At 36.9% G+C, this 26,698-nt stretch overlaps 1 protein-coding gene across 1 annotated transcript; it reads left to right on the forward strand.

Annotated features, from left to right (window-relative positions):
* Positions 1-1,188: 1,188 nt before the first annotated feature.
* LOC124833430 (F-box/FBD/LRR-repeat protein At5g56420-like) lies at positions 1,189-24,735 on the forward strand. The gene is made up of 4 exons (XM_088115460.1): positions 1,189-2,090; positions 12,993-13,136; positions 13,210-13,504; positions 24,213-24,735. The coding sequence occupies exons 1-3, from the start codon at positions 1,293-1,295 to the stop codon at positions 13,486-13,488; spliced, it is 1,221 nt and encodes a 406-aa protein (XP_087971586.1). The 5' UTR covers positions 1,189-1,292; the 3' UTR covers positions 13,489-13,504; positions 24,213-24,735.
* The last annotated feature ends 1,963 nt before the right edge of the window (positions 24,736-26,698 follow it).

Here is a 26,698-nt window from a genome sequence, read left to right on the forward strand (position 1 = left end):
GAATCCACCTCACTATGCTTGAAGGGAATCCACGTGGGCATGTTAAATGCTATCTCAACACTGTTTTGCACACCTGGACTGTTTGTCGTTAACGATTTAAATGACGTTTGCAAAAAGGATCAAATTGAACAAATTTTACATTCTTTAGGACCACACTGAATAAAAAAAATAAACAGGGACCAAAACGAACACACTTGACCAAAATAGGGACCATCACGAGTATTAAGCCTATTTTTAATTATAAAATTGATTAAGAATATTCGTATTAATTATAAATTTTATGAAGAAAATTAAGATATTAAATATTGAAGTTAGTTAGCTAAAACATAGAAGGCTTGGGATTTTTCATAATTTACATAAACAACAATAATGAACAATGTATTAAAGTTGTAAATGACAAGTTGAATCCCTCCATTTTCTTTTTTTCATAGTTTTTTGGATTGCTAGTAAATATTTTTTAATAAGATTAGAACTTATTTTATAAACTCAATGGAAAATTAAGATAAATATATGGAAATCTAACTATAAGGTTTAATATTTTTTTCTATATGTATGTAAATATATAAAAGTTATTCATGTCCACTCTCAACATTTACTCTAAATGATTGAATATTTTATTTTAAGTTTAAATAATAAAATTGTAAATATTAAAAATTAATTCAATATTTAAAAAAATCATAATTTGTACTCAGTCTTTATTATTCATCTTAGTTATTAAACTTAATGCTATTAGGGAAGTAATAACAAAGTTAAGGTAATTTATAAATCTAATCAGATAAACATGTACTCTTAATGCTCACACAACATCATTGGTATAATTGATTTTTCAGTTCAGTTAATTTTGATATATAAATTGTTTCTAAACTCTAACGCATATTAAAAACTTCTCCATAAATGAAGCTTTAGAATGCATACCAATAAAATATAAAGAGTATTATAACATGTTTACGTTTCACAGGAGTATTTGACAATAGAGTCAAAGTTCATAGTATGAACAAAATTAGTATCAGTTGAAAGAAAAACAAAACTGAAAAAATTAGAAAAAAAAAGTAAATTAAGAAAAGAGTAAAACAGAAAATAAAAAAGCAACAAATACCAGAGAAAAAGCATTGAATGAGGGTGACATGGTAAAGGGAGATTCTGGTGATAGAAAACAAAATAGGAAAGTAAAAGAAAACAGCAATATTAAGTATGCAGTGCAATATGCCAATTCTTATTTACAAAACAACAAAACTGGACAATAGCAGCTTCACACCCTTCTCTTCTTCCAATTAACCCCACCACCAGGACCCATGGTGGAATCCTCCGAATCACCGTCGAAGCGACGGCCGCCACATGCCGGTGATGACAGAATTAGTCAGCTTCCGGACGTGCTGCTTCTCCAAATCCTCTCTCTTCTTCCAACCAAACAGGCAGTGGTCACTGGCATTCTCGCGAAGCGGTGGCGGCCACTGTGGCCGGCCGTGTCGGTCCTCGACCTCGACGACGAGTCCTCTCCGGAGTCCCGCCTCGGTCCCGCGGGCTTCGCGGAGTTTGTGTACTCGGTGCTTCTACTGCACGACGCGCCGGCAATCCAGCGGTTCCGGCTCCGTTGTGCGAATCCGAACTCCTCCGCGCGCGACATCGCGACGTGGCTGTGTCATGTGGCGCGGCGGAGGGTGGAGAGCGTGGAGCTCTCGCTTTCGCTGTCGCGCTACGTGGCGCTCCCGCGGCGCCTCTTCAACTGCGACACTGTTTCAGCCATGAAGCTCAACGGCGTGTTCTTCAACGCGCTCGCCTCGTTCTCCGTGCGCTTGCCTCTGCTGAGGGCTTTGCACGTGGGGGATAGGGTTCTGTTCGGGTGCCACGATTACGTGGTGAAGCTTCTTGCTGGGTGCCCCGCGCTGGAGGACTTGGTGCTGGAATCCACTTACAACGATGCTTGCGGAGGTGTCGTTTGTGCCGAGGGCAATTTCGAGCTTAGTTTGAAACACTTGACGCGTGCGAAAATTGGGTTTTCGTGGAAGGAGAGGTGCCTGAAGTCCATGCTTCTCATTTTCCAAGCGCTTTCTCACGTTAGGTGCCTCTCGCTTTCTCCCTGTACAGTTGCGGTACGACGCTTCTCCACCCTACCCTTATTTAAGTACCATACATCATGTGTATATGGTTCAATTTGTTCCTTGAACTCAAGGTTCATACTGAGTTTAGTTGTTTCTTGCATAAGATAACAAGATGTTGCATGGAATTTGGTGTTTTTATGGGATGTGTTATGGAAATTACGAACGAGTTAACGGTACTCTTTTAAAACGGATATAGGTGGTGACTAGCGTTGTTGTTTCAATGTTTGTTGCCCGGTATTGCACTGATTTGGTACATTGTTTTGGGTGTGGTAGTGGAATGGGGGTTTTTGTGGTGGTTAATAGTGGAAATAAAAAGGACTTATGTTTCACAAGCAAAACAAATGAACTGGAAGGGAGAAAGATCCCAAGGAGGGGTATGTGTGTGCACGGACAATTGTTTTGGAGAGCGGCAGTGAACTACACCTCATCAATAGAAGGATGAGGATGTATGTAATACTAATTCGAGGGTTGGAAACGAGACAGAGCAAGGGCAAAGACGGGTTGAAGTGATGTAAAACAGTGTTACAGACCTATAGTTAGTTTCAATGAAGCAACTGTTTTCATGTGGCGCTCCTTCTAATTCTCAAATTAGTTTTAACCTAAGTCCCAAAATTGGTGCTGTTGGGGAAAAAGTTGGGTTTCAATATTAGTACAACAGGACATTTGGCTCCCTATACAATGGATAAACCCTGCTATTTAGGTGCTCCATATCTCAATAGTGAAGTCAATAAGAACCTTGGGATAACCACACCTCAAAAGGTAACTAATTTAGTTGTTGAGAGTCTGAAGTCTTATATACCTCTCACCAGAATCCCATACTTCTCATGTGTGACCCAAGTTCCGTGCATTACAATTGTGAATCCTAACTACAAACCAATCCTAGCAAAAGTTCTCTACCAATTGTGGAGCTGCTAATAGTTCCTTCACTTCTTTATGCTGCAACAGGGACCACTGTAGAAAAATATCAAACTTCATTATGTATTGGTTTTGTATGAGGCAGTTATTATAGAATAATTTGTTATTAGGTATGATGTGAAGGTTTCAGAGTAATCTAGTATTATGATTGTTATGTTTGCTCAACCTGTTAACTTGTTAAGCCAGTTAGAAATTGAGATTAATTCTTGTTGTGCTGCAAAATTCCTTATTTTATAAATACTATTCAACACTTATTCAATCAAGTGGAATACATTTCATTTAGAAAAGATATTACAGATTATTCTCTCTTTCAGTTTTCTCACACCAAATTCTATCATGGTATCTATTAAATGTATTTTCAATATGTGGGCATTGGCCCATCTTTATATAATATATTGTTCAATCTGTATATGGTATGTTTGTTTGTTGTGCTCAAACACACAAGGATTCATCCATACGAATATTCATCTTATATTCTTGCATGATATCTAGAGCCTAGTGAATCCTTGTTCTCTTGGTGGACCAATTGTCCATTGGTGCCAAATTTTTCCTAGAAATCATGTTCTGGCCTTCTCCCCTTGTTGTTACTCTCTGTTTAGCAATTTATGCAATTGTTGTTGCTGTCCACTGCTACATTTTTGAATGGTGACCTCACTGCCAGAGTCACCTTGCCCAGGTGACCAAAGAGTCGTAGTCACCAGAGCTTTGATGTGCTTGCATGTGCACCTAGAAGTTCATGCAACTTCTCTCTCTAAACACTGTCAGAAGTCACTAGTGGCGATGTGTCCAACCACCTTTTTGTTGGTTCTCACTAGTGCTGAACCTACCTTGACCACTCCTTTGATCCCGTACTGCATTGTTGGTTCCCCTCTCTTTGGGGGTGGCTTCTTCTCTTTCTCGTAGGTGTTTGATGTGAACCCCATTTGCACAAGGGTTGATTTAGGATCTTTAGAGTTAGAACTTTATAGGAAATTTGGAAAATTAGTGAGAAGGTGGATTGGACCATGGCTGAAATTCTAGGTTGGACAATATTTAAAATACGGTGTTATCTTGAGATGTAGAACTCCAATTGAAGTGATTCCAAAATGAGGTGAAAGTTCTCGTTTTGAACTTCAATTTAGGCTAAAAAACCACACAATTGGGGAGAGTAGATTGAGAGTAATGACCATGAGATAAGTCTGGGTAGAATTGAGTTTTCTGAATTCGGGTGAAGAAAGGACAAGAGGTGAATATGAAAGGTGGAAGGAAAGAATCACTCTTTCCAAGGGAGGCAACACAAAGGATGGGAAAGTCCTTTGATACAGCCAAAAGTTTTTGAATCATTCAAGAGGAGAATCACTCTCACTAAAATAAAAGAGATAAACTCTAATTTTTCTGAATAAAACTCAACTTGTTTCATTGATAAAAATGGTTTAGCCTATATAGAAGCTTTAGCCATCTGAATTACAAAGGATTCATTAATTGCAATTACATCCCACTTTAGCTAATGATCCACTTAAGCTAATAATGATCTCACTACGCAATGGCTGATTGTAACTGAAATTGTTGCAACCAAAAGTCACCCAAAAGCAAATAAACTCAGCCCACCACTTGCAAAGCTAGTTGTCCAATGACTTCTACCAATGCTAGATTTGAATTCTCAATCTTCAATTAATGTTAATGTCCCACACTCCATTGACAAGTTAGATGACAAGAATTATGAGACTTGGGGCCTCTGATATTAGGCCTAGCTTAATATTATGTTGATCATCTCACTTAGACAACAACCTGAAATGATGCATAAGATCGTCCTCAGTGATCCAAAGTTGATGTCCAAGTTTGTAGTGTTTTTAAGTCAACTATTTATCCTACCTTGAAGCAGATTTTCCCTAGGGTTTGAGGGCAAGTCCAATTACTATGCACCAATGATACTCAATACCTCTATGGTGTTTACTAGAATCTTGTGACTATCATCACCCCAGACGCCTTGATAGGCCCATGGCTAAATAATTGGAAAAGGTTTATGGTCTTCTATGCAACTTCAATGAATTATTGCTTCCTATTGCCACTCTTACCTAGGAAATCAAGCAATGCCAAACCATTATTTTGTTGATGGCCTTGTATGGGATTCCCGATCGGCATTCTTCAGTTTGTGATCAAATATTTAGGTCTCTGGTACTGCCTATGTTGAACTTTGTGTGGTTCACCTTGTTACGTGTGTCGTGCTAGTTATCACTTGACATACCTACTTCTAACCCCTTGGTGACTCCTCTGCCTGGGTATCTTAATGTGATGGATGCAATTGCTCTCCCAAACCAGTGAGAGGTCGTCCCTAGTGTTATAGTTATCAAAAACTTGGTGGCACCATTGACTGATGTTACGCCCTATGTGGTTGCCCTACTCAGTTGGCTACTTTTGCTTAGGTTGCCCCTATTCAACCGAATTCTGGTGCCCCTTCATCTAATAGTTTTGAACCTTTGGCCTCTTAAACGATTTCTTCCTAAAATGTTATGAGGAATGTTAGGCCTCTAATTCACTGCTTTTGTTGCACAAACAAACACCTCCTTTGTTGGTCTCATTCACTATGTCTCTCTTAGTTCTTCGGTCCTTAAGTTTGGTGCCACCAGGGAGTAAGTCTCTTATTTGTTAACAAGTCTCTTTCCACTTCTAGTCTTTCAACCTTTGTCACTATGGCCAATGGCCCTTGTGCCACCTCTTGTGATGTTGGTATTGTCCATCTTCTTCCTTTTCTCTCCCTTGACAATGTTCTCTATGTCCTTGGGTCTCTGTTTGATTTTTTATCCCTTAGTCGTCTCACTTGTTCTCTTGATTGTCTTATTTCTTTTAACAAGATTTTGTTTTCTTACAAGATCAAAGTTTGGAAAGGATGATCGACACTAGGTGTGAGACTCATGATTATGGCCTTTATCTCTACCACAAAAATCTGGTAATGTTGGCTTGGGGGTAGATTTCGGGTGTCTCATCCCTCCACATTTAGGCCATCCTATCCTTACCAAGATTTAACACCTTGTACAATGTTTGTGTAAGTTGTTTACTTTGTTGTGAGTGATCTCAATTAGGAAAATATAGTCGTAGTTTGTTTACTAAGACTATCCCCAAACAAGCTTCGTCTTCTTTTGCTTCAGTTCAATTAGATATTTGGGAACTGGATCGTGTTAGGTGTAGTGCAAGATTTCAATATTTTGTAATTTGTTGATGATGATTATTCTTGATGAATTTGATTGTTTTTTTTATGAAAAATCGTTGAGTTGTTTTTCATATTTCAACCCTTTTATAAAGAAGTTAAAAATCAATTTGGTCTTTCTAATTGTACTTTTTGATGTGATAATGCTCGTGAGTACCTTTTCCATCCCTTTCAGATTTTCTTGTCCTTCCATGGTATTTTTCATTTGACTTCATTGCTCTTATAAGTAGTAATTATCATGGCATATTACAGATAAAATAATACCTTTGTCATCATTTTTAGAAGAAGACCTTAACAAAACTCAGATACTTACTAGGAATTGAGTTAGCACAATCCTAACAATGGAATTGTAACTTACCGGTAGAAGTATGATTTGAATATTTTAGAGGAGACTAAGCTATTGAATTTCAAGCCCCTTGACACACCTATTGTTCCCAATGTTAACCTTCTACCAAGCCAAGGGTAGCCACATTCAAATCAATGGGAAATAGGAGACTAGTTGGAAATCTGAATTATCTTTGCGTTGCCATCTCTTTTTTAGTCAATGTGATAAGTCAGTCTCTCTTTTATTTCAACAATTGGCAAAATTCATTCCCTTCTCTCGATCCTCACCATATGATTCTCTGTAAATTTCAATCTCTGCCAGCCCAACAATTACCTTCTCTCACTACACTCTATTCTTGTCAAACTCCACTGGAAGAACATCTTATAGTCACTACAACAAGTTGACTCAGTCATTGGAGGGCATAAACTTCAACTTTCTAATTCGATTTTAGCTTGCATTGCTGGAATTTTTGGCTCCTATCCAGCTTGTTTGGAATGAAATTCATAGCCATTTTCATGTGCTCATGCATCAAAGTCCACTCAGTTCTACTTAAGAGATTCAAATGATTAAGAAATGAGCAAGTTTGTCTCAGAATTCCAGTGCACAGACCCCTGGTAGAACTCATTTTTTGCCATTGGGGGTCCAGTATACTATGTTGTTGCAATAATTTTGAGGCTATTTTGTTGGCCTTTCTTGACACTCTTAGTGACTAAAATGGAGTGACTTCTCCTTGCACTCGACCCAAGTTTTAAAAGGAACATGGTGCTCTTCAGGAACTGTTGTCTGTTAATATTGCACATTTTGATGTTCAACCTTCATCCTTAGTTCAGCTATGTTTTTACCATGCACCATCTCATTCTGGTGTTCAGCTGTTTGTGACTAACCAGTCTAGAAATTCCTATGGCCTTCCTCGGGTTGACCCTAATAATAGCAGTTAATTTTGAGGAGTGGTGGTGGTAGCTTGTAATGGAAGAGCTTGTAGCTGAGGTTGATGTCACTTTGGTGGTTGTAGCTCAATCCAATGTCTGATGTGCCACAAATCAGGTCATGGTGCCACTAAGTTTTCACTGAAGCACAATGTGGCTTTAACTTCTCTGAATATTCCTATGAGCTCAACACATGTGCTAATAGTATGTTTTCCCGCTCGCTCCTTTGCTACTCCCATGGCCTCATCAATTTATGCCTTGATCCTTCATTGGAAGCTGCCACATGAAATCAGATTCATCATTGTGCTGACACACGCTCCTATGGTTAACTCCATCCCTTGGGCTCTGGCTCTAACTACTGGTTTTGTGACATATTTCTCTTGGGCCTGGTACGTGAACTTGGGTCCCATGCACCATGTTACTTTAGATCCATGGAGCCTTCTTCTGAATACCTGAGTCACAGATTATATTGTGTTGAGAAAAGTTTGTCCTTTTTACTAGTTGGTTCCACATCATTCCAATCTTCCTACTATCCAACACATCACTCTCTAAAAAAATAACATTTGGTTCCTGAGATAACTAAAAGTTGTCATTGTCACAATTTGCTCAAGATAGTCATGTAATCCTTTGAGTTTCTCCCTTACTACATTGGTACCGGACTGGAATTAAGGAGGGCAATAAAATTCAAGATTGTGTCTTCCTTTCTTATTCTAGTATAAGTTCTATCAGTCTCCTTAACATTTTTTGCTATATAATGATACAGCTTCCCCTATTCGTTGTAGCTGTCAGTCTCTTGTCCTCACACTCACTACACCTGACATTACCAGCTCATTGTAAACACTGTACATGTACCATTTGCCATTGCAGATATCCTCATCACAAGCATTTGCGAAAAATCTTTCAACTGTGTAAAAGTTCATTACCAAATAAAAGTGTCTGATCTCTGTACATGTTGAGTATAAGATCTTTGCATTCCCTCTTTATCTACTACAACTTGTTACACTAATGTGCTGGAAGATATGGTCATTGATGTTTGGGGGCAATCCCGTAGTTGAATAATCAGTTATTCTTGTTAGTTATCGACCATTGTTGGTTCTCATTCAAGGTTCACATGGTTGTATCCTATAGAGCTACTAATCAGATGCACTTTTCCTAAAGTTTAAGTCTATGACAGATCTGCAAAATGGGAAATCTCTGAAGTCAGTTCAAATTGATCAGAGGCAAGTGGAGAGTGCAGACACTTCACCCATTGGCTTTCTTGGCTGGGTATCACCTGTAGACTTATCTCCATACCCATCACCAGAATGGTCAATTGAAACAGATTTCACATTTTTAATGCCTAACTAACATTATGTTTTAGGATTATGCTGTCCCAGCAGCCACCTTTCTTATCAAACAGAGTCTTGCAGCATCCTTGGGCAATCAAATTCCATTTAGAATGCTTACAACTCAGATTCCGGATTTCAATTCACCAGTGCTCGTTATCCTTTCTTGTTAACTTTTCAAGTCCTTCAAATTTGAACTCAGATGAAAGGGCCGCATATTTATTAGGTACTCCTTGGTTCATAAAGGCTAGAAGTACAAATGTCTTGAGCATGAAGGAAGGATTATTTTTTTTTTCCAAAAATGTTGTTAGTCGAGGAATTGTCTGTGATATTATTGCTGGCATAGAAATCTTCTTGCCTATAAGTATGTTTAATTTTTTCCAATTTATATTGTAGAAAAACGGAATGACGGGAAATCTTGAATCTGCCTACTAATCGTATTGATAGGGATTTCTACTATGGAGCGAAATCAGGACATAAGAATTAGAGTAATACTTGTTATTTGTTGTAAACGGTAAATCTTCAGGTAGAGAATTTTCTACTATTTTTTAAGCTGAATAAATTCATAAATGCATAAGTGATTTCAGTTAAATATTATTTTGTTATGGTATCAGTTCCTCCTTTTGGCATAAATGGGTTTTCAATTTCTTGGTTCTTGGCCATGCTATTTTCTGTGTTTTTAAGCTCCTGGACCTCTGTTCTTTATCCTTCGAGGCTCTTTTTTTGTCCTCTGTAAGGGTGATTAGATTTCTCATTATTTTCTATGGCAATTAATAATTTGTTGTTGATTTTAACTGGAAAAACTGTGCAGCCTGAGAGTTGTAGTTTAAGCTGTTTGTGAAAGGGAATGAATGTGGGTTCATGGGTGATATGAATTGGTGAGCGATCATTTTGGTGGTGTTCATATCGCAAAATTAATTCCATGAAGCAGATCTGACCTGAGTTGCAAGAATTATGATATGGAGAAGCATAGCACAATTCTTGTGTAGGATCTGTTTGGCCTCAAAAGGAGTTGCTAGACCCTGTCACTCCTCCAAAGGCCATCGTGCCTGGCTGGAGTGGTGCTTTCATGCCATACTACAGTTCTAAAATTTGTTCTGCTCTTGGTTGTGTAGGCATCTAGTGGGTCAGAAAAAAATAGATGATCCAAATCACAACCAGAACTGACCTAACCCTAAATTGCAACTTACAGTATTTTTGTTTGTTTTTAACTTTAGCATGTTAGGGTGATTAGGGGATTCAACTTGAAGCATTTGGTCTTGCTAGCTCAAATCAAATTCCCAGGAATTTGAGTGAAAGGAAGCACCACCTGAAATTAGATCTAGAAATGATAGGTATGAAAAGAATTTGGTGTATGAAAAGCTGGTTGCGTGCCATCCCTGAACTGATACATATCCAAGAGACCAACCCAACTCCCGTACATTTGATCAGATGAAAAATTCTAATATTCTAGGTTATGATTTTCAGCCTCTCAAATTGAAACAGTAATCCCTGTAGTTAAGGATAATCATGACCTCCCTATTGCCTTCAGAATTGCACCCAAAAGCCACTAGGTCATCAAATTATCTATCATTTCAAACAAATTCACCAACCCATATTTCCTTTATTGCAAACTGTTGGAAGTCACATATCGATTAGAGATAAGGTCAATTTATAGTATATATGTTACGTACCTGAGTACGTAAACTATCCAAATACAACCTTTCACACTCTCTCACACGTAATAGAACAATAAACGAATAACAATGGATGAATGAATCTCTAACTTTATTTATACTAATTATTTCCCGCCCATCTCTTATTAAATATTTCTCTAGAATATATTTAATATAAATATCCCTATATTTAATATTTAATATAAATATTCCTATATTTAATATTTAATTATAAATATCCCTATATTTAATATTTAATATAAATATCCCTATATTTAATATAAATATCTCTCCGTATATTATCCTAGCATATATCCTTAATTATAAATATCTTATATTGAATATTTCCCTAAATATATATTTATTTACTCTAATTAACTTATACTATATTTATTTACTCTAATTAACTTATACTAAATATTCTCTCTGCTCATATACTTTTCAACCCTTATTATTACCCCTACCTTAGATCGTAACAATATAAGTGGGTGCAAACCTCACCTTAGAAGCTGGTTTTGTGGGGTTGAGTTAGGCTTAAAGTCCACTTCTTAACACAAACCTTGACACTACCCAATTTCCATTAATGCTTCTGGTTTTGTGGGGTTGAGTTAGGTTTAAAGTCCACTTCTTAACATAAACCTTGACACTACCCAATTTCCATTAATGTTTTTGAGCCATTGTCAAATAAAAATTGGAAGGAGGCCATGGATATAGAAATCAAGGTATTGGAGAAGAATAAATCATGTTTGTCAATTATCTGAAGAAAAGACTCTATTGGTTCTGAATGGATTTCCTCAGTAAAATATAAAGCAAATTGGTCAATTTAGAGGTACAAAGCAAGTCTAGTTGCTAAGGTTTTGCATAAACTAATGGGATCTATCGTAAACTTGTGAGTACTCCTATTGATTGAGCCATAACTTGGGTAGAGTAGATGATGGTGTAATGACAAATAATAAGATGTATTAACATTTGTTGGAAATTAGTTTGCCTAACACTAGATTGGATATTGCATTTGTAAGTTTGGTTAGTCAGTTAATGCATAACTTAAGAGGTGGCCATTTATACTAAAAGAAATTGCAGTATCTCAAGGGAAATCCTGGAAGAGTAATTTTATTTGAAAGGAACGGTAATGCAACTCTTAGGGCTTATACTGATGCTTATTATGTAGGGTCAGCCATTGACTTCAGAATCAGTACAAGGACTATACTTTCTTAAATGCAATCTTGTAATTTAGAGTGTTAAAAAGTTTAATATAGGGCTTGTTCTATTGTTTAAGATATGGCACAAGGTATTTGTGTATTTCTTGGCTTCAGATTATTTTTAAAGATTAAATGGGATGAATTTATGATTCTATTGTGATAATAAGTCAATAATTATCTTTTCTGAGATTCCAGTTCAACATATGGTAAAACTAATCACATTGAGGTGGTTTGACATTTTATCGAAGATTAACATCTAAATTGGGGATATACAATGCCCCCTATTCATCTGCTTGAGGTGGTAGTGTTGGAAATTGAATCATTAATATTCAATTAGAATATGTTCAATGTATATAGGATATGGGGTTATCTAATTTTTCCTGTAAATTGTATTGTATTTATTATTTATTAATAATGTAGTCCACATGCTTATAATTTGGAGCATACGGTTGGGTGAACTCTTGATAGGAATGACTTTTAGAGAGGCAGGGGTTAAAGAACTCAACTCACCAGCCTAGAACCAGTCCAAAATGAGTTTATAATAGGTTGGGGCGGATCATCCCGTAGGGCATTTTTGGTTAAAAAACCCAAAAAAGTAGAAAATATGTTCATTTTGTATAGATATATTAAATATTATATAAGATTCTATGTAAGTATTATGTGCTACAAGTTGTGAAGGTAATTATTGAATATAGTAAAACTAAGTATATGATTAATTTCCCTTGTATAGAAAATATACATAGGGTAATGTATTTATCATAATGAAAATGTGGACTAAGCTCAAGTTTAAATAAATATGTAAAAATAACATACTTATCTTTCTAATATTCCTATTAGATAGATAATATAATAATCTAATTGGAATATATAATTATAGAATTTGATATAATTTGGATTGGTCAATCAATTGGAAGATTCCCTAAAAGAATGATACTTCTTAGAATTAGCTTTCACTAACATAGGGACTATGTTTTCCTAATTAACATAAAATGCAATATATCTACCAGTAATAAATGGGATTTTGAAGTAGCAATAACAAACAACATTGATGTTTATTTGTTTTGTTTAGAAGTTTTCTATTTCCATTGTCCCATTTTTTTTCTATTATTTTGGTGACCATGGCAGATTGACGATGGTGAAGTTGGTCCGTATTGTCATCTGTAAATCTCACTCGGGCAATTTAAGAAAAATTCTCATACTATTAAAAACGATGCCTTCTATTGTTTTCCGTGCTCTTGTTACTTCAGTTTAATTTTGATTTTAATTTTCTTACTGAATGTAATGATTCCCTGTGTAGGTTTCAGTTTTTTTAAACTTTTTTTATTTATTTTTTAATATTTTTTTCTCGTAACTTTTGTATGCAGTGTTTGAAGCACGCTTCTGCCATTGATATTCCGGTGTTTGACAAATTAACCCAGCTGGAAATTTCATTTGGAAGCTATTCATGGGATTTGTTAGCAAACTTGCTTCAACGTTCCCACAAGCTGGAAGTTCTTATCATCAACAAGGTTTGCTGAATTGAAAAGCGAATTCTATTTTATAATTTTAACTTCTAATTGAGAACATTCGGTGTTATTGCAGGAACCACAAAAATATGGGAAGGGACAAGAGTCAAGGTGGAGCCATCCACTCCTCGTTCCTGAATGCCTTTTACATCTCAAAACGTTTTGCCTCAGAGAATATCAAGGATTGGAAACCGAGCTGGATTTTGTAGGGTATATTATGCAAAATGCTAGAGTGTTAGAGACAATGACTATCTACTTATCAAGCTCCTTAAGTTCCGAGGAAAAACTCCAAATCCGCAGGCATTTGTCTATACTTCAAAGGAACTTTGAAACCTGTCAAATTGTATTCAATTGAATCATATTCTTGAAAGGTATGTTTTTGGTGGGCTTATGTTGGGAATCTTTGCTCAATTACTTTTCTCTTAGTTGCTTTCTGTTTTATTTCTTTGTTTAGGAGGTCCCTTATATATGTGTACATTTGTTGATGTGAATACATACATTCATTATTTTCTTACCATTTGGGTGCAATTGTGTGAGTGTGTGTTGTGAGACAGTTAGGTTTCACTTGAGATCTAAAACTGAGAAAAATAGTTCTGAAGGGCTTATTAGACCCTTCTCAATTCTCTTATTTATATAGATAAAACTGATACAATAGATGGATGGAAGATGAAGAGATTGTCCTAGACTGCTAGGAACAATCATTATAGATAACCCAACACACAACTACCTACTTTAGGCCCTGCTATACTAATCATAGGTAGCTTTATAATTATTCTAACACTCCCCCTCAAGCTGGAGCATACAAATTGTATGTACCAAGCTTGGAACAAATAAACTCAATCCGAGGTCCCCTTAACGACTTAGTCAACACATCTGCGAGTTGGTCATTTGATCCAACAAACTCAGTACAAATTTCTTTTGACAATAATTTTTCCCGAACAAAATGACAATCAATTTCTATATGTTTGGTTCTCTCGTGAAACACTGGATTTGATGCAATGTGAAGAGCAGCTTGGTTATCACAATACATCTTCATACTCTGGATGTCACAGAAGTTAAGCTCCTGAAGGAACTGTTTTACCCATATAAGTTCACATGTTAATGAAGCCATTGCCCTATATTCAGCCTCAGCTGTTGATCGAGCCACTACATTTTGTTTCTTACTTTTCCATGAGATAATGTTTCCTCCAAGGAAAACACAATATCCAGTAGTAGATCGTCTATCAATAGGAGAACCTGCCCAATCAGCATCACAATATCCTGATACCTGAAGACTTCCTTTTTCTTCATATAAGAGCCCTTGCCCGGGAGCCTTTTTCACATACCTTAGAATGTGAATGATAGCATTCCAATGGCCAACACATGGAGCTTGCATAAACTGGCTAACCACTCCAACTGCAAAAGATAGATCCGGCCTTGTAATAGTGAGATAGATTAGTTTTCCAACTAGCCTCCTATATCTCTCCGGGTCGGGGAATAATTCACCTTCTTCTGTTGTTAATTTTTGATTTGGATCCATAGGGCTATCAACAGGTCTACAATCAATCATGCCTGTTTCTTGCAAAATATCCAGAGCATACTTCCTTTGGGAGATTACAACTCCATCTTTTGACTGAGCTACTTCAATGCCTAGGAAGTATTTGAGGCTCCCAAGATCCTTGGTTTGGAAATGTCTACACAAGTACTCCTTCAACTGAGATATTCCAGCAGTATCATTTCCTGTAATAACTATATCATCAACATATACTATCAAGTAAACACATTTCCCGGGAGACGAATGATAATAAAAGACTGAATGATCTGCTTCACTGCGTTTTAGCCCAAATTTTTGAACAATGGAGCTAAACTTTCCAAACCAAGCACGTGGTGATTGCTTGAGCCCATATAGAGATCGGTTCAATTTACAAACCATACCAGACTCCCCCTGAGCAACAAACCCTGGAGGTTGCTCCATATAAACTTCTTCCTCAAGATCACCATGGAGAAAGGCATTTTTGATATCCAACTGATGAAGTGGCCAATGACGAATGGCTGCCATTGCAAAGAACAATCGAATGGTAGTCATCTTTGCCACGGGAGAAAAGGTGTCACAATAATCAAGACCATAAACCTGAGTGTACCCTTTTGCAACCAGCCGGGCTTTGAGCCTATCAATGTTACCATTAGGGCCGACTTTAATTGCATATACCCATCGACAACCAACAGCCTTTTTGCCCGGGGGAAGTGGCACAAGCTCCCAAGTGTGACTGTGGTCAAGAGCCTGCATTTCTTCAATCATGGCTTGTCGCCATCCAGGATGATCAAGTGCTTCTTTCACATTTTTAGGAATAACCACAGGAGATACTGAGGATAAAAGGGAATAAAAGGAGGAAGACACTCTGTGATAACTAAGAAAATTATAAATGGGATGAGGGTTTCGAGTGGAACGAGTACCTTTTCTGAGAGCAATGGGCCAAGCAGAATCATCTTCACCAGGAGACGTGACAGGAGATGGTGACGGAGAAGAATCTGAAGGAGGAGATCCACCATTTTCTGGAAGAGGATTACTCACCGGGGTACTGTGTCGAAGGATATCAGTATGTGGAGAGGAAGGTTCAGGAGGACCTTGGGCATGACTTGGATTGACTGAGGCATTGGAGATATTAGACTCAACCACTGGAAGAGGAAGGACCTGGTGGAGGATATGAACATCTTGAACAGAGGGAGAGAAGAAAGGTGTCTGTTCAAAGAAGGTAACATTGGCAGACATGTAGTACTTTTTGGTTTCAGGAGAGTAACACCGGTACCCTTTTTGAAGCTGAGAATAGCCCAAAAAGACACATTTGATCGCACGAGCAGAGAGCTTGTCAAGCCCCGGAGACATGTCGTGAACAAAACAAACACAACCAAAGACTCGAGGAGAGGTGTGAAAGAGAGGATCATTGGGAAAGAGAATGGAGAAAGGAACTTTATGATTGAGAGAGGAGGAGGGCATCCTATTAATAAGAAAACATGCAGTTAAGATGGCATCGCCCCAGTGATGAACAGGAATATTAGCACCAAGCAAAAGGGTACGAGCCGTTTCAACCAAGTGCCTATTTTTTCTTTCGGCTATACCATTTTGCTGGGGTGTATGAGGACAAGTGGATTGATGCAAAATACCATGGGAGCTAAGAAGTGAAGAAAAATTTGATGAGAAATACTCTTTAGCATTATCACTTCTTAAGACTTTAATTACGTGACCAAATTGGTTCTTGATTTCATTCAAAAAGGATGTGAAAATGGGTAACAATTCAGAGCGATCTTTCATTAGATAAACCCAAGTACATCTAGAATACTCATCAATAAAAGTAACAAAATACCTAAAACCAAAAGAAGAGACGCGACTAGGTCCCCAGACATCAGAATGAATAATAGAGAAACTAGAAGTACACATTGATTGAGACCTTTTTGGAAAGACAGATCTAACATGTTTTCCTAGTTGACAGGACTCACATTCTAAAGTCTGAAGACCACTAAGTTCAGGACACATCTTTTTTAACTTTGACAAGTGAGGATGGCCAAACCGATCATGTAACACTTTAGGGGGAAGAGCTGCGACACAAGATACCCGTGGACGAGATCCAAAATGGTATAAACCTCCAGCTTCATATCCTTCTCCAATCTGTCTCCCCGAGCCACGCTCCTGTATAACAAAAGATTTTGAATCGAAAGTTATTGAACAATGTAACATTTTGGTTAACTGACTTAAGGAAATTAAATTGAATGGACAGTTAGGGACAAAAAGAACAGATTTCAGAGTTAGAGAGGGAGACAGGGAGACATGACCGACTCCCTTTGAACAAGTTTTAGAGCCATTTGCAAGGGTAATGAAATGGGGTTTTTCTTGGAGGGAAAGGGTTGAGAACAATGAGGTATTACCAGAAATGTGATCAGAAGCACTCGAGTCAATTACCCATGAATTTAGACCTTCCATGGATTGAGAAATGCAAGCTGTGGACGTACTTGGAGACTGAGATGATTGCGCCAAACTGTTAGACTTTAATCGCAGATACTCTTGATACTCTTCCTCAGTGAACTTGGAGTTGGAAGTGGAAGTTTCAGCCTTAGAGATATTGGCGGTTTTTGAAGGAAAGCCATGCAAGGAGTAGCAGTTTTCTTGGGTGTGACCCACCCTCTTACAGTAAGAGCACTGTGGCCGTCCTCGACCTCCACGTCCTCCTCCTCTAGTGCCACGTCCTCCTCTTCCTCGCGTGGCAACCATGACAGATGGTTCCATTGTTTCATGAGCTTCCTGAGACTGAGACACGGGAACACGAAGAAGACGTGTGGTCAAGGCTTCCAAGGAAGGGACCTCATGACTTGTCAGAAGTTGATCTCTGATGTGACTCAAATCTGGATGCAAAGCACGGAGGATCATCACCATATAATACTTGTCAAGCTTCTTTTTGATATCTTCCGAAGATTCCACTTCCAAGAACATTCTCAATTCTTACACAGCTGCTTGGGCTTCAGTCATGAATGAGACCATATCATGGTCTGTCATTTTGAGACAGGCGAGCTTGTTTGCGGTATCATAGAGACGTTGAATATCATTAGCATAAATGCTTTGAGCTTTCTTCCAAAAAGTGTGACATGTCTTGAAGGCTCTAAGAGATATCAAAAGCCGGGGTTCCACAGATTGCCACAATAGGGCACACAATTGGAAATCAGCTTGTTTCCATTGTTCAGCTTTGTCAGAAGGGACTTGGCTTCCATCCTGCTCGAGGTGGTCATAATGTCCTTGACCAAGGAACCACATTTCTACAGCAGCAGACCAACATAGATAATTCTTTCCATTTAGCTTTTCGGAAGTGATTGAGGGACTTCCAGAGAAAGAAAGAGCACTTCCAGACGCCATTCTTTGATAAAAAGAGGAGAAGGAACCAGAAAAACCGTGAAGGACCAGAAAAAACCGTGAAGAACCAGAAAACCCTAGGGGGTTTCTTAGGGTTTTCTTAAAGGGGAGCTTCTGGACACGCCAAAGTAATATTTTGAGGGGCAGAACGGACAGAGGAGCAGAGGGCGACAGCTATGGAGGTGGCGCGGCGACTTTCCGGTGAGCAGAGGGCGGCGCGTGGACAGCACGCGCCTGTTCGCAGTGCACAAAGAGGCGGCGCGTGGCGGAGCGTGGAGGAGAATCAGGCGAACCCACCGGTGGGGTTGGCTGTCGCGTGAAGAGGCCAACCAGATCCAGTGGTCGCCGGACCGAACAGTGACGGCGGCCGGCGGCGGACGGTGGCGAACGGCGGCGAACGGCGGCGAACGGCGGTGGACGGCAGCGGACAGATGCGAGGTGGCGGACAACCAAGTTGAAGAACTACAAAATGTAGTTGACAGCTGCAGATAGTGGCGAGACAGCCGCGGACAACGGCGAACGACATCGGACAGATGCAAACAGCAGTGACAGTGCTGGTGGACAACCCAGGACAGAAACCAGAGCAGGATGAACCTGCTCTGATACCAACTTGAGATCTAAAACTGAGAAAAATAGTTCTGAAGGGCTTATTAGACCCTTCTCAATTCTCTTATTTATATAGATAAAACTGATACAATAGATGGATGGAAGATGAAGAGATTGTCCTAGACTGCTAGGAACAATCATTATAGATAACCCAACACACAACTACCTACTTTAGGCCCTGCTATACTAATCATAGGTAGACTTAATAATTATTCTAACAGTTTCATACCCAGAAACCTAACAAATTGGTCCGACCCACCGGATCATCAAGGGAGCGCTGTCGGATCATCAAGGGAGCGCCGTCAGATCATCAAGGGAGCACCGTCAGATCATCAAGGGAGCGCTGCCGGATTACCCTTAGGAGAGGACGGTCGGATCAAAGCTTGCGGATCAAGAAGTGATCAAGAAGGGGTGGAAGCATGGAAGGAAGAGACAATTCCTTGGAGAGAAGGACCAACGAACAAAAGATGAGCAGGACAAAACCAAAAATGAGCATGGTAGAATGGAGAAGAAATATGCAAGAAATGCGATAGGAAACTAGAGAACTCTTGCAAGCTCTTGGAGGAAGGGTGTGGAACCAGGAAAAAGGATTGGAAGGCAGTCTAGGGTCTATGGATGAAGATCAACATTCTGTTAACGAGAATCAAAGAAGGAGAAGAGAGAGCTCGGAGGAGGAACTAGATGAAGACCAAGGAGACGCCCAACCTAATTGGGTAAAAAGGGTAGAACTACCCACTTTCGAAGGGTTTGATCCTATGGGGTGGATTGCTAGGGCGGAGAAAGTTTTTGAGACCCAGGAGGTGATAGAGGAAGAAAAAGTGCATGTGGCATACATTAGCATGGAGGGAAATGTTGGGTATTGGGTTCAGGCCTAGAAGGCTAAAGCTAAGAATCGTTCTTAGGAAGGACAGAAGGAAGCTATGGTGGTGCGAGTTGGAGGAAGGAACAGGGGTACAATCTTTGAAAGGTTGACGACCATTAAGCAGTCGGGGACCGCAGAAAAATACGTCCAAGATCCGAATAGGAGAGGATTGCCAGACCGAACGGAAGAGGACTGTGTCGGATCCGAACATGAGAGGACTGCGAGGACTGCCAGATCCGAACATGAGAGGACTGCCGAAACCGAATGGGAGAGGACTGTTGGATCCAAACGGGAGAGAACAACCGGATCCGAACAGGAGAGGACTGCCAGATCCGCACGGAAGAGGATTGCTGGATCCGAATGGGAGAGTATCGTCGGATGTGAACGAGAGAGGATTGCCGGATCCGAACGTGAGAGGACGGTCGAAACTGAACGTGAGACGACAGATGGAACCAAACGGGAGAAGACCGCCGAATGTGAACGTGAGAGGACTGCCAGATCTGAACAGAGAGGGCTACCGGATATCCTTAGGAGAGGAGTGCTGGATCATTGGGAGAGAAGCGTGATGGAAGGAAGAATTAAGGCTTTGGAGGGAAGGGTGGATGGAAGAATCAATGCCCGGGAGAGAAGGATGGATTCTGTGAAGAGGTGGGCCAACGAACAGAAAGGGGGGCTTGGAGTTCTTGATACACCTGTAGGGGGAGAGAGCTATTTGAAGCATTGAAAGACATCGAAGACCATTTTCTCAGGGCTTATGATTCTGGAAAAGATGTGACCAGAACGCTGGAAGCTAATAGAATCTAGGAAGAACGGAAGTCTTTGGAGGAGGATTTGCCACCACCCAAGCCTGCAGACCTGAATTGGAGGGCAATAGCCAGTAGGTTCCCTTCATATGATAATACGATGATGAAGAGGAGCCAAGAGATCAAGCTTCCCGGTTCCAACCTTGAGGACAAGGTTGTTCTGTAGCGGGATGTAATGATAGGATATAGGGTGATAGGATATAATGGGTTTAGGATAGAAGGAAGAGGAAGTGAGAGGACAATTAGGAGGGAAGAGTTATTTGACAGTTAGTTAGTTAGTGGGAAGGGGAGGAGAAACTTTATAAATAGGGAATGGGTTCTGTACAGGGAGAGGATTGATTTTTGTATTCGTTTGAGTAGAGACAGGACGTTGGCCTGTGGAGGGGGGTTAGGCTCCCAGTTAGCTTGCCATATGTGTACATTTGTTGATGTGAATACATACATTCATTCTTTTCTTATCATTTGGATGCAATTAAAAGTGTTTGCTATGAGACAGTTAGGTTTCATACCCAGAAACCTAACAATATCACTTGAACTATGTATGTAGGGAATAAAGAATTATATGATTATTAACTATTAAGAAGGGAATTTTAAGTCTAATTTTATCTTATAAAATTAGCTTGTAAGATTAGGTTTGCCTAATTTATATACTCTAAATTGGTCTTATCTCTAGTCAACATGAGATTTCCAACAATAACACTCAAACAACCTACATTCTTATAACTGTTATTTGTAACAATCAAACTCTCTAAAATAAGGGAACAAAAATATGTTGAAAGAGAAACAAGATTCTAAAAGTATTTTTCTTTCAATTACTATGGAGATATGGGGGATATTTTTATCCTAATAGTCCTCAATTTACAAACTATCCTTCAAATTGGTAAATAAATATACATCATTCTTAGTTTGCCTATAAGATCTTAAAATTTGTCTTGAGAAAGCCCTTAGTGAAAATGTCCTCCATCTAAAGTCCTCTATGAACATGGATTGTAACCATAAGACCTTATTCAAAGTTTATCTTTGGTGAAGCACACACTAATTTTAACATGTTTGGTTTTGTTGGAAACCTTCATTGATAAGAGAGAAAACCAATTTATAATATATGAGTGGATGCAAATCTTACCTTACAAGTCAGGTTTGTAAGGTTGAATTATGCTTAAAGTCAACTTCTTAACATGGTATTATAGTCATGGTTAGAGTCTATCTTAGCAAAATTTGTTAATTGTTGGATCTATTGTTTCACTTGCTATCAGGTTGTCATCGAATCACCTATTAATGCTTAGTTTTACGCTCGAAATGTATATGGTTTGGCGTGAGGGAATGTGTTGGAAATCCCACATTGACTAAAGATAAAACTAATTTATAATATATAACTTCATCTTACAAACTATTGTAAGGTTGTGTTAGACTTAAAATCCACTTCTTTACAGGTCCTTTCATGTTCTTGTTATCGCATTATAATAAAGGTCAAAATACAAATAAAAAATAATAATAAAATAACTAAAGATAAAAGATAAAGATAAGATATCTAATAATCTAATATATCTAACAATAACAAATGGGTTGTTCTGTTAAGGAATTTTTTGTCCTTGTACAAATGATTTAACCTTTTCATAACATGATATCAGAGTGCCTTGCAATGAACCCAGTGTCTCGAGTTCGAAACTCATGGAGGAACGTGCTCCTACCAAGGAGGAGTTCCAATTTCACCAGGCTGCCATTTGTTAAGAAATTTTGTGTCCTTGCATGAACGGGTTACCTTTTCGTAACATGTCCTCTATTCATCTTAACATATGAATTGAAAAACACAGAAAATGAGGTCATATGATCAGTTGCTTCTAAAACAATAATTCAAACACCCTGAGATATAAAATCAATTGTACTGGGTTTACCTGCGAGGTTCCTTTGTTGTCTCCCATGCAATCTAGGACTTTATCTCTTCCATAAAGTTTAAAACATGTTTCCTAAGTATGCCTAGATCTTTTATGGAATACAACATTCTCCATGGTTGCCTTTTGCAGGGGACTTCCTTCCAATGTTTGATCCCTTTAATACCCTCTTTCGTATTGCTGTGGCAAAGTTCGTATTGAAGATTCTGCCATTAAGCATGATAACCTCCCGAATTTCTTCTCCCCTTTCATTAAAAGGTACTTCTAATAGTGGAGGCAATTTTTCTTTCCCTAATATTTGTACCATATTTGGTACATATTCATGGTTCAAGCCATGTAACAATTTAAAGATTCTTTCTCTTTACACGGCTTCAACATGGGTGTCTGCATCTGTTTTGTATATTTTCAATTTCTGATACTGATCTAGTTCGATCTACAACCCATTCAAAATCCTTCTTCAAAGAAAAATGTTATCTAAGTCATTCTATATCTCTTTAGCATACTAATAAAACATGTAGTTTCAACTTATCTCAGTAACCATGAAATGTCACATTCAAGTCATGATTCGAGAGTCTTTATTATCCCAAATTTCAAAATTAGCTTGGTCCTCTACCATCGATGTGGTTTGATCCTCCAAATGTACTAGCTCCACTGCAAATAATTTCGGCCATTAAACAATTAGACACCCACCACATTTGGAAGATCATTAGGATCCAAAGATAGATTTGACCTCAAACTGTTGGTCTTATGAGCCGAAGTTGGGAGTTTGCCATTGTTGTGATTGCCTATACACCTTTTTGTCCCACCATTGACCTCAAAGGTTTGTAGTGCACAACGACAGTGATAGTGGCAGCAGAAACTAAGCTTTCAAAATTAAGAGTCGTGATACTAATCTGAATTATGTAAGGAAATACACATAATTTACATTTTATTGATAACAACCACATAATTTTCATTCTCACCAACTCTATTTGTAATAATCAACTTCTTCAAAATAAGGAAATAAAAATATACTAAAATGATAGGAAATTTTTTAAGATATTGTTAATATTGAGGATACTTTCATCCTAATAATCAACCTTATATAAATAGGACCCTTGTGTTAGTATTCGTATCACCATTACACCTTATCAGTATATAATACTGCTATAGTATTCTTTCTCCTTTCCTCTTCTACATGAAACGTTTAGTTCCAACAACTAAACCTTTGTTGATCCTAAGATGATAATAGGTCGAATTGGAATAGATACTTTCTACTCATTATCCAATCCGTAACAAAATAATTCATCAGTTACCTATTGTGTTACTTATTGGATACTTATTTAAAAATATTCGTGAGTATTTTAAAAGCGTTGATATCCATAAATACTTCCTAATATTTAAGAAAAAATATTTTATAAATTTTTAAAATAAAATATAAATAAAATTATAAAATAATATATATGATATAATATAAATTATAATTAAATTTAATTTAATAAAATATAAATTAATTTTAATTTTAATTAAATTTAACTTAATAAAATATAAATTAAATTTTAATCTTAATTTTAATTTTAATACTTGCGGTACAGATAGTATTATATCACACCCTATCTGACAGATATTAAAATATTTGTAGATAATAAATATGTGCATATACTATTTATTCCTCACAGATTTTATCAATAAATACCTATAGATATGAATACTTTTGTCAACTATTAATGAGTTTTTTTTAATTATGAATATTGTTGGAAGTTACCCCATTGATGAAATGAATATACAACAAAGCTGGTTATACCTGTAGTGGAAATACGGATTTTATCAATAAATACCTATGGATATGAATGTTTTTGTCAACTATTAATGATTTTTTTTAATTATGAATATTGTTGGAAGTTACCCATTGATGAAATGAATATACAACAAAGCTGGTTATACCTGTAGTGGAAATACGGATTATTTTTAGGTTGCCTCTGCGTACTGCAGTTTTCTTTTCATTTTGATATATTCAAATTGTTTATTAAAATTAACTATTCTGTTCTTATTAATGTTTTTCAGAACAGGAAAGTTCCTCAGTTTCAAGCGCAGCAATTTGTAATCATTGAAGTATGACGTAGCCTATTTTGATTGGAGAGCATTTTTGTTTCAGGGTCTTTCATTTTGTTGTTAGTAATGCTTTACAGTGTATTAGTATCTTTCCCTTGTTATTGTGAATACTTCTAATTTGTCTAATATGACCGAAACCTGGCCGACTGAGGCTCGTTATCAGCTGTAACTTGAATACCTGTCCCACCTGGGGAATTCATCCTGACATGTTGCTTTGAGAGAAAAATCTATAACTGACATTTTTATTTTGCATACTTCAAAGTTCGGAGCAGCTTTCTCTCGATAAATTGTGACCGCTCTTCAGGATCTTGTATAACGTCTACAACAACATTTGTAAGCTGTTTTGTGCTGTTTAGTTTCTGACATTTGCTTAATATAGTAATGGCAATGAATATACCTGAATTTTCTTATTGTTCAAAAGTTATCTTTAAACTTATTTAATTTGTATATTGTTAAATACGTATTTCCATTGGCATTAGTCTCTATTTATGTTGACTGTTTTGGAATGGGTCGGTTGAGTATGGTCAATGTCCATATAGTTGTCCTGCGTTGTTTGTAATTAGATGATATTTTCAAAAGATATTCTAATATTAAAATCAGTAAGTGTCTAATTAGAAAGAATATTAAATGCAGTGATAAGATTACTAAGTACAGTTATGTATGTGTGTGGATGATTATACTTTAAATTTTTATTTATAGTTGTTATAAATTTTTAATTTTGTTTTTGGTTTAATCATAGTTTAATTATATCTTAATTAATATTAATATTAGTAGGTTGATTTATGATTATTGTTGGCTAAGTATTAATATGACTTTTATTTTGTAATCTATAAATCTTGTCATTTGATGAGGATGATCAATTAAGACTGATCAACCAAAAGGTGATCGACTAAAAATAATCAATTGGAAGGTTATCATTCCAAGGTGAGATCTGTTTAGTCTGTTCATCAATCAGCCTGACTTATTAACTACTAAAAGGGAATTTAGCATACATTAACCAATAAATTAAGGGATGCTTGAAATCAAGATGTGATATACTATTCGGCTTCTGTTTCTACACTCATAATGTTTAAAATGATTATTCTATTCTTTTGTGGTCCGGATTTGTTTTAATGTGTTTTGGAAAATGAATTCGGAATGACAGGGTATTGGGATATAGGGCACGAAGTAATAGCCTTTATTTTAAGGTTTAATTGCTTGCATTGTCCCTAGTTTGGCTGCAACGTGTTAAAGTAGTCCATCCTTTTAAAAAAATTTCAATTACGTACAAACTTGGTTTAAAAGTGTCAATTTCGTCCAAACGTATGTAAAATTTGCTTCAATCAAGTCCCTTCCGTTAAATTCACCAAACGGACGTTAATTTTTTAGTTCTCTCTCCTCTGCTCCTCTGTTTCTCTGCTCTGCTCCTCTGGACATTCTCTGCTTCTGCACAGAGTAATAATTAGGAAACCATAATGTAGTTTTCTCAAAATAATCAAGAAATATTACGCCAAATAAATCGAAAAAAAGAAACATATGTCGCAACATTTTAAATGGTGTCAATATAATTTATTTTATAATTAAACTGAAAATAGTTTTTATATTACACAAATATTTTTAATCAATTAAACTTTTTAAAAAATAAATAAACTTATATATATATATATATATATATATATATCAAATTTTAATTGAGAAAAAAATCTCTAATCATAAAAAAAGGACATACTTTCAGCATATAGTTATTTTAATAATTTTTATTTTTAATATTAATTTAAATTTTCATAATCAAAGGATCGAATTAATCTTGCCGAGCTGATACTGTGTATCGAGTTATTTTAATTCGGTGCATCTTCTTATTTTCGTTTTTTTTTTTTCATTTTTATGATATATATTCTCTTTGCATTTATTTTATTTTGTACTCAACCACTTCAAAATTAAAAAATAATAGTGGAAAAAGTGCACTGAACACCTTAATAATTCTTAATTTTAATTATAAAAAATAATATAGAATTATTGAAAATTAAGATTTTGAGTCATAAAATTTGAAAATAATAAAGAAAATTCATGTTAAAAGTTTATAATAATAGAAAAATTAAAATGATTCGAAAATAATTAAAGATTTTGAGTCACAACGTACCACTTTTAAAGAAAAAATTCTTTCACTATATTTAAATCTCACAATTAATGAACCTATACTTTAAGTTTGTTGGATAGCTTTTACTAAACATATTTTTTATTTATTTCAAACAACTACCTTCTAACAAAATTTAGAAAAGGGACAGAATTCCTTAAGAGGTGGATTTGGGATTCCTAAAATGTAGTTATGAATCTATTTTGATATTGGTAATAAATATTAAAAATCTCGTAACTCTTTAAGTAGCTTCCAACCCAAAACAAGGTTATGAGATCAGATCCTGAATCAAAATTTAGGAGCTAAACCTTAAAATAAATGAAAC

The sequence above is a fragment of the Vigna umbellata genome, chromosome 5 (assembly GCF_029865625.1).
Source record: "Vigna umbellata cultivar VRB3 chromosome 5, Vumbellata_1.0, whole genome shotgun sequence".
Lineage (NCBI taxonomy): Eukaryota > Viridiplantae > Streptophyta > Magnoliopsida > Fabales > Fabaceae > Vigna > Vigna umbellata.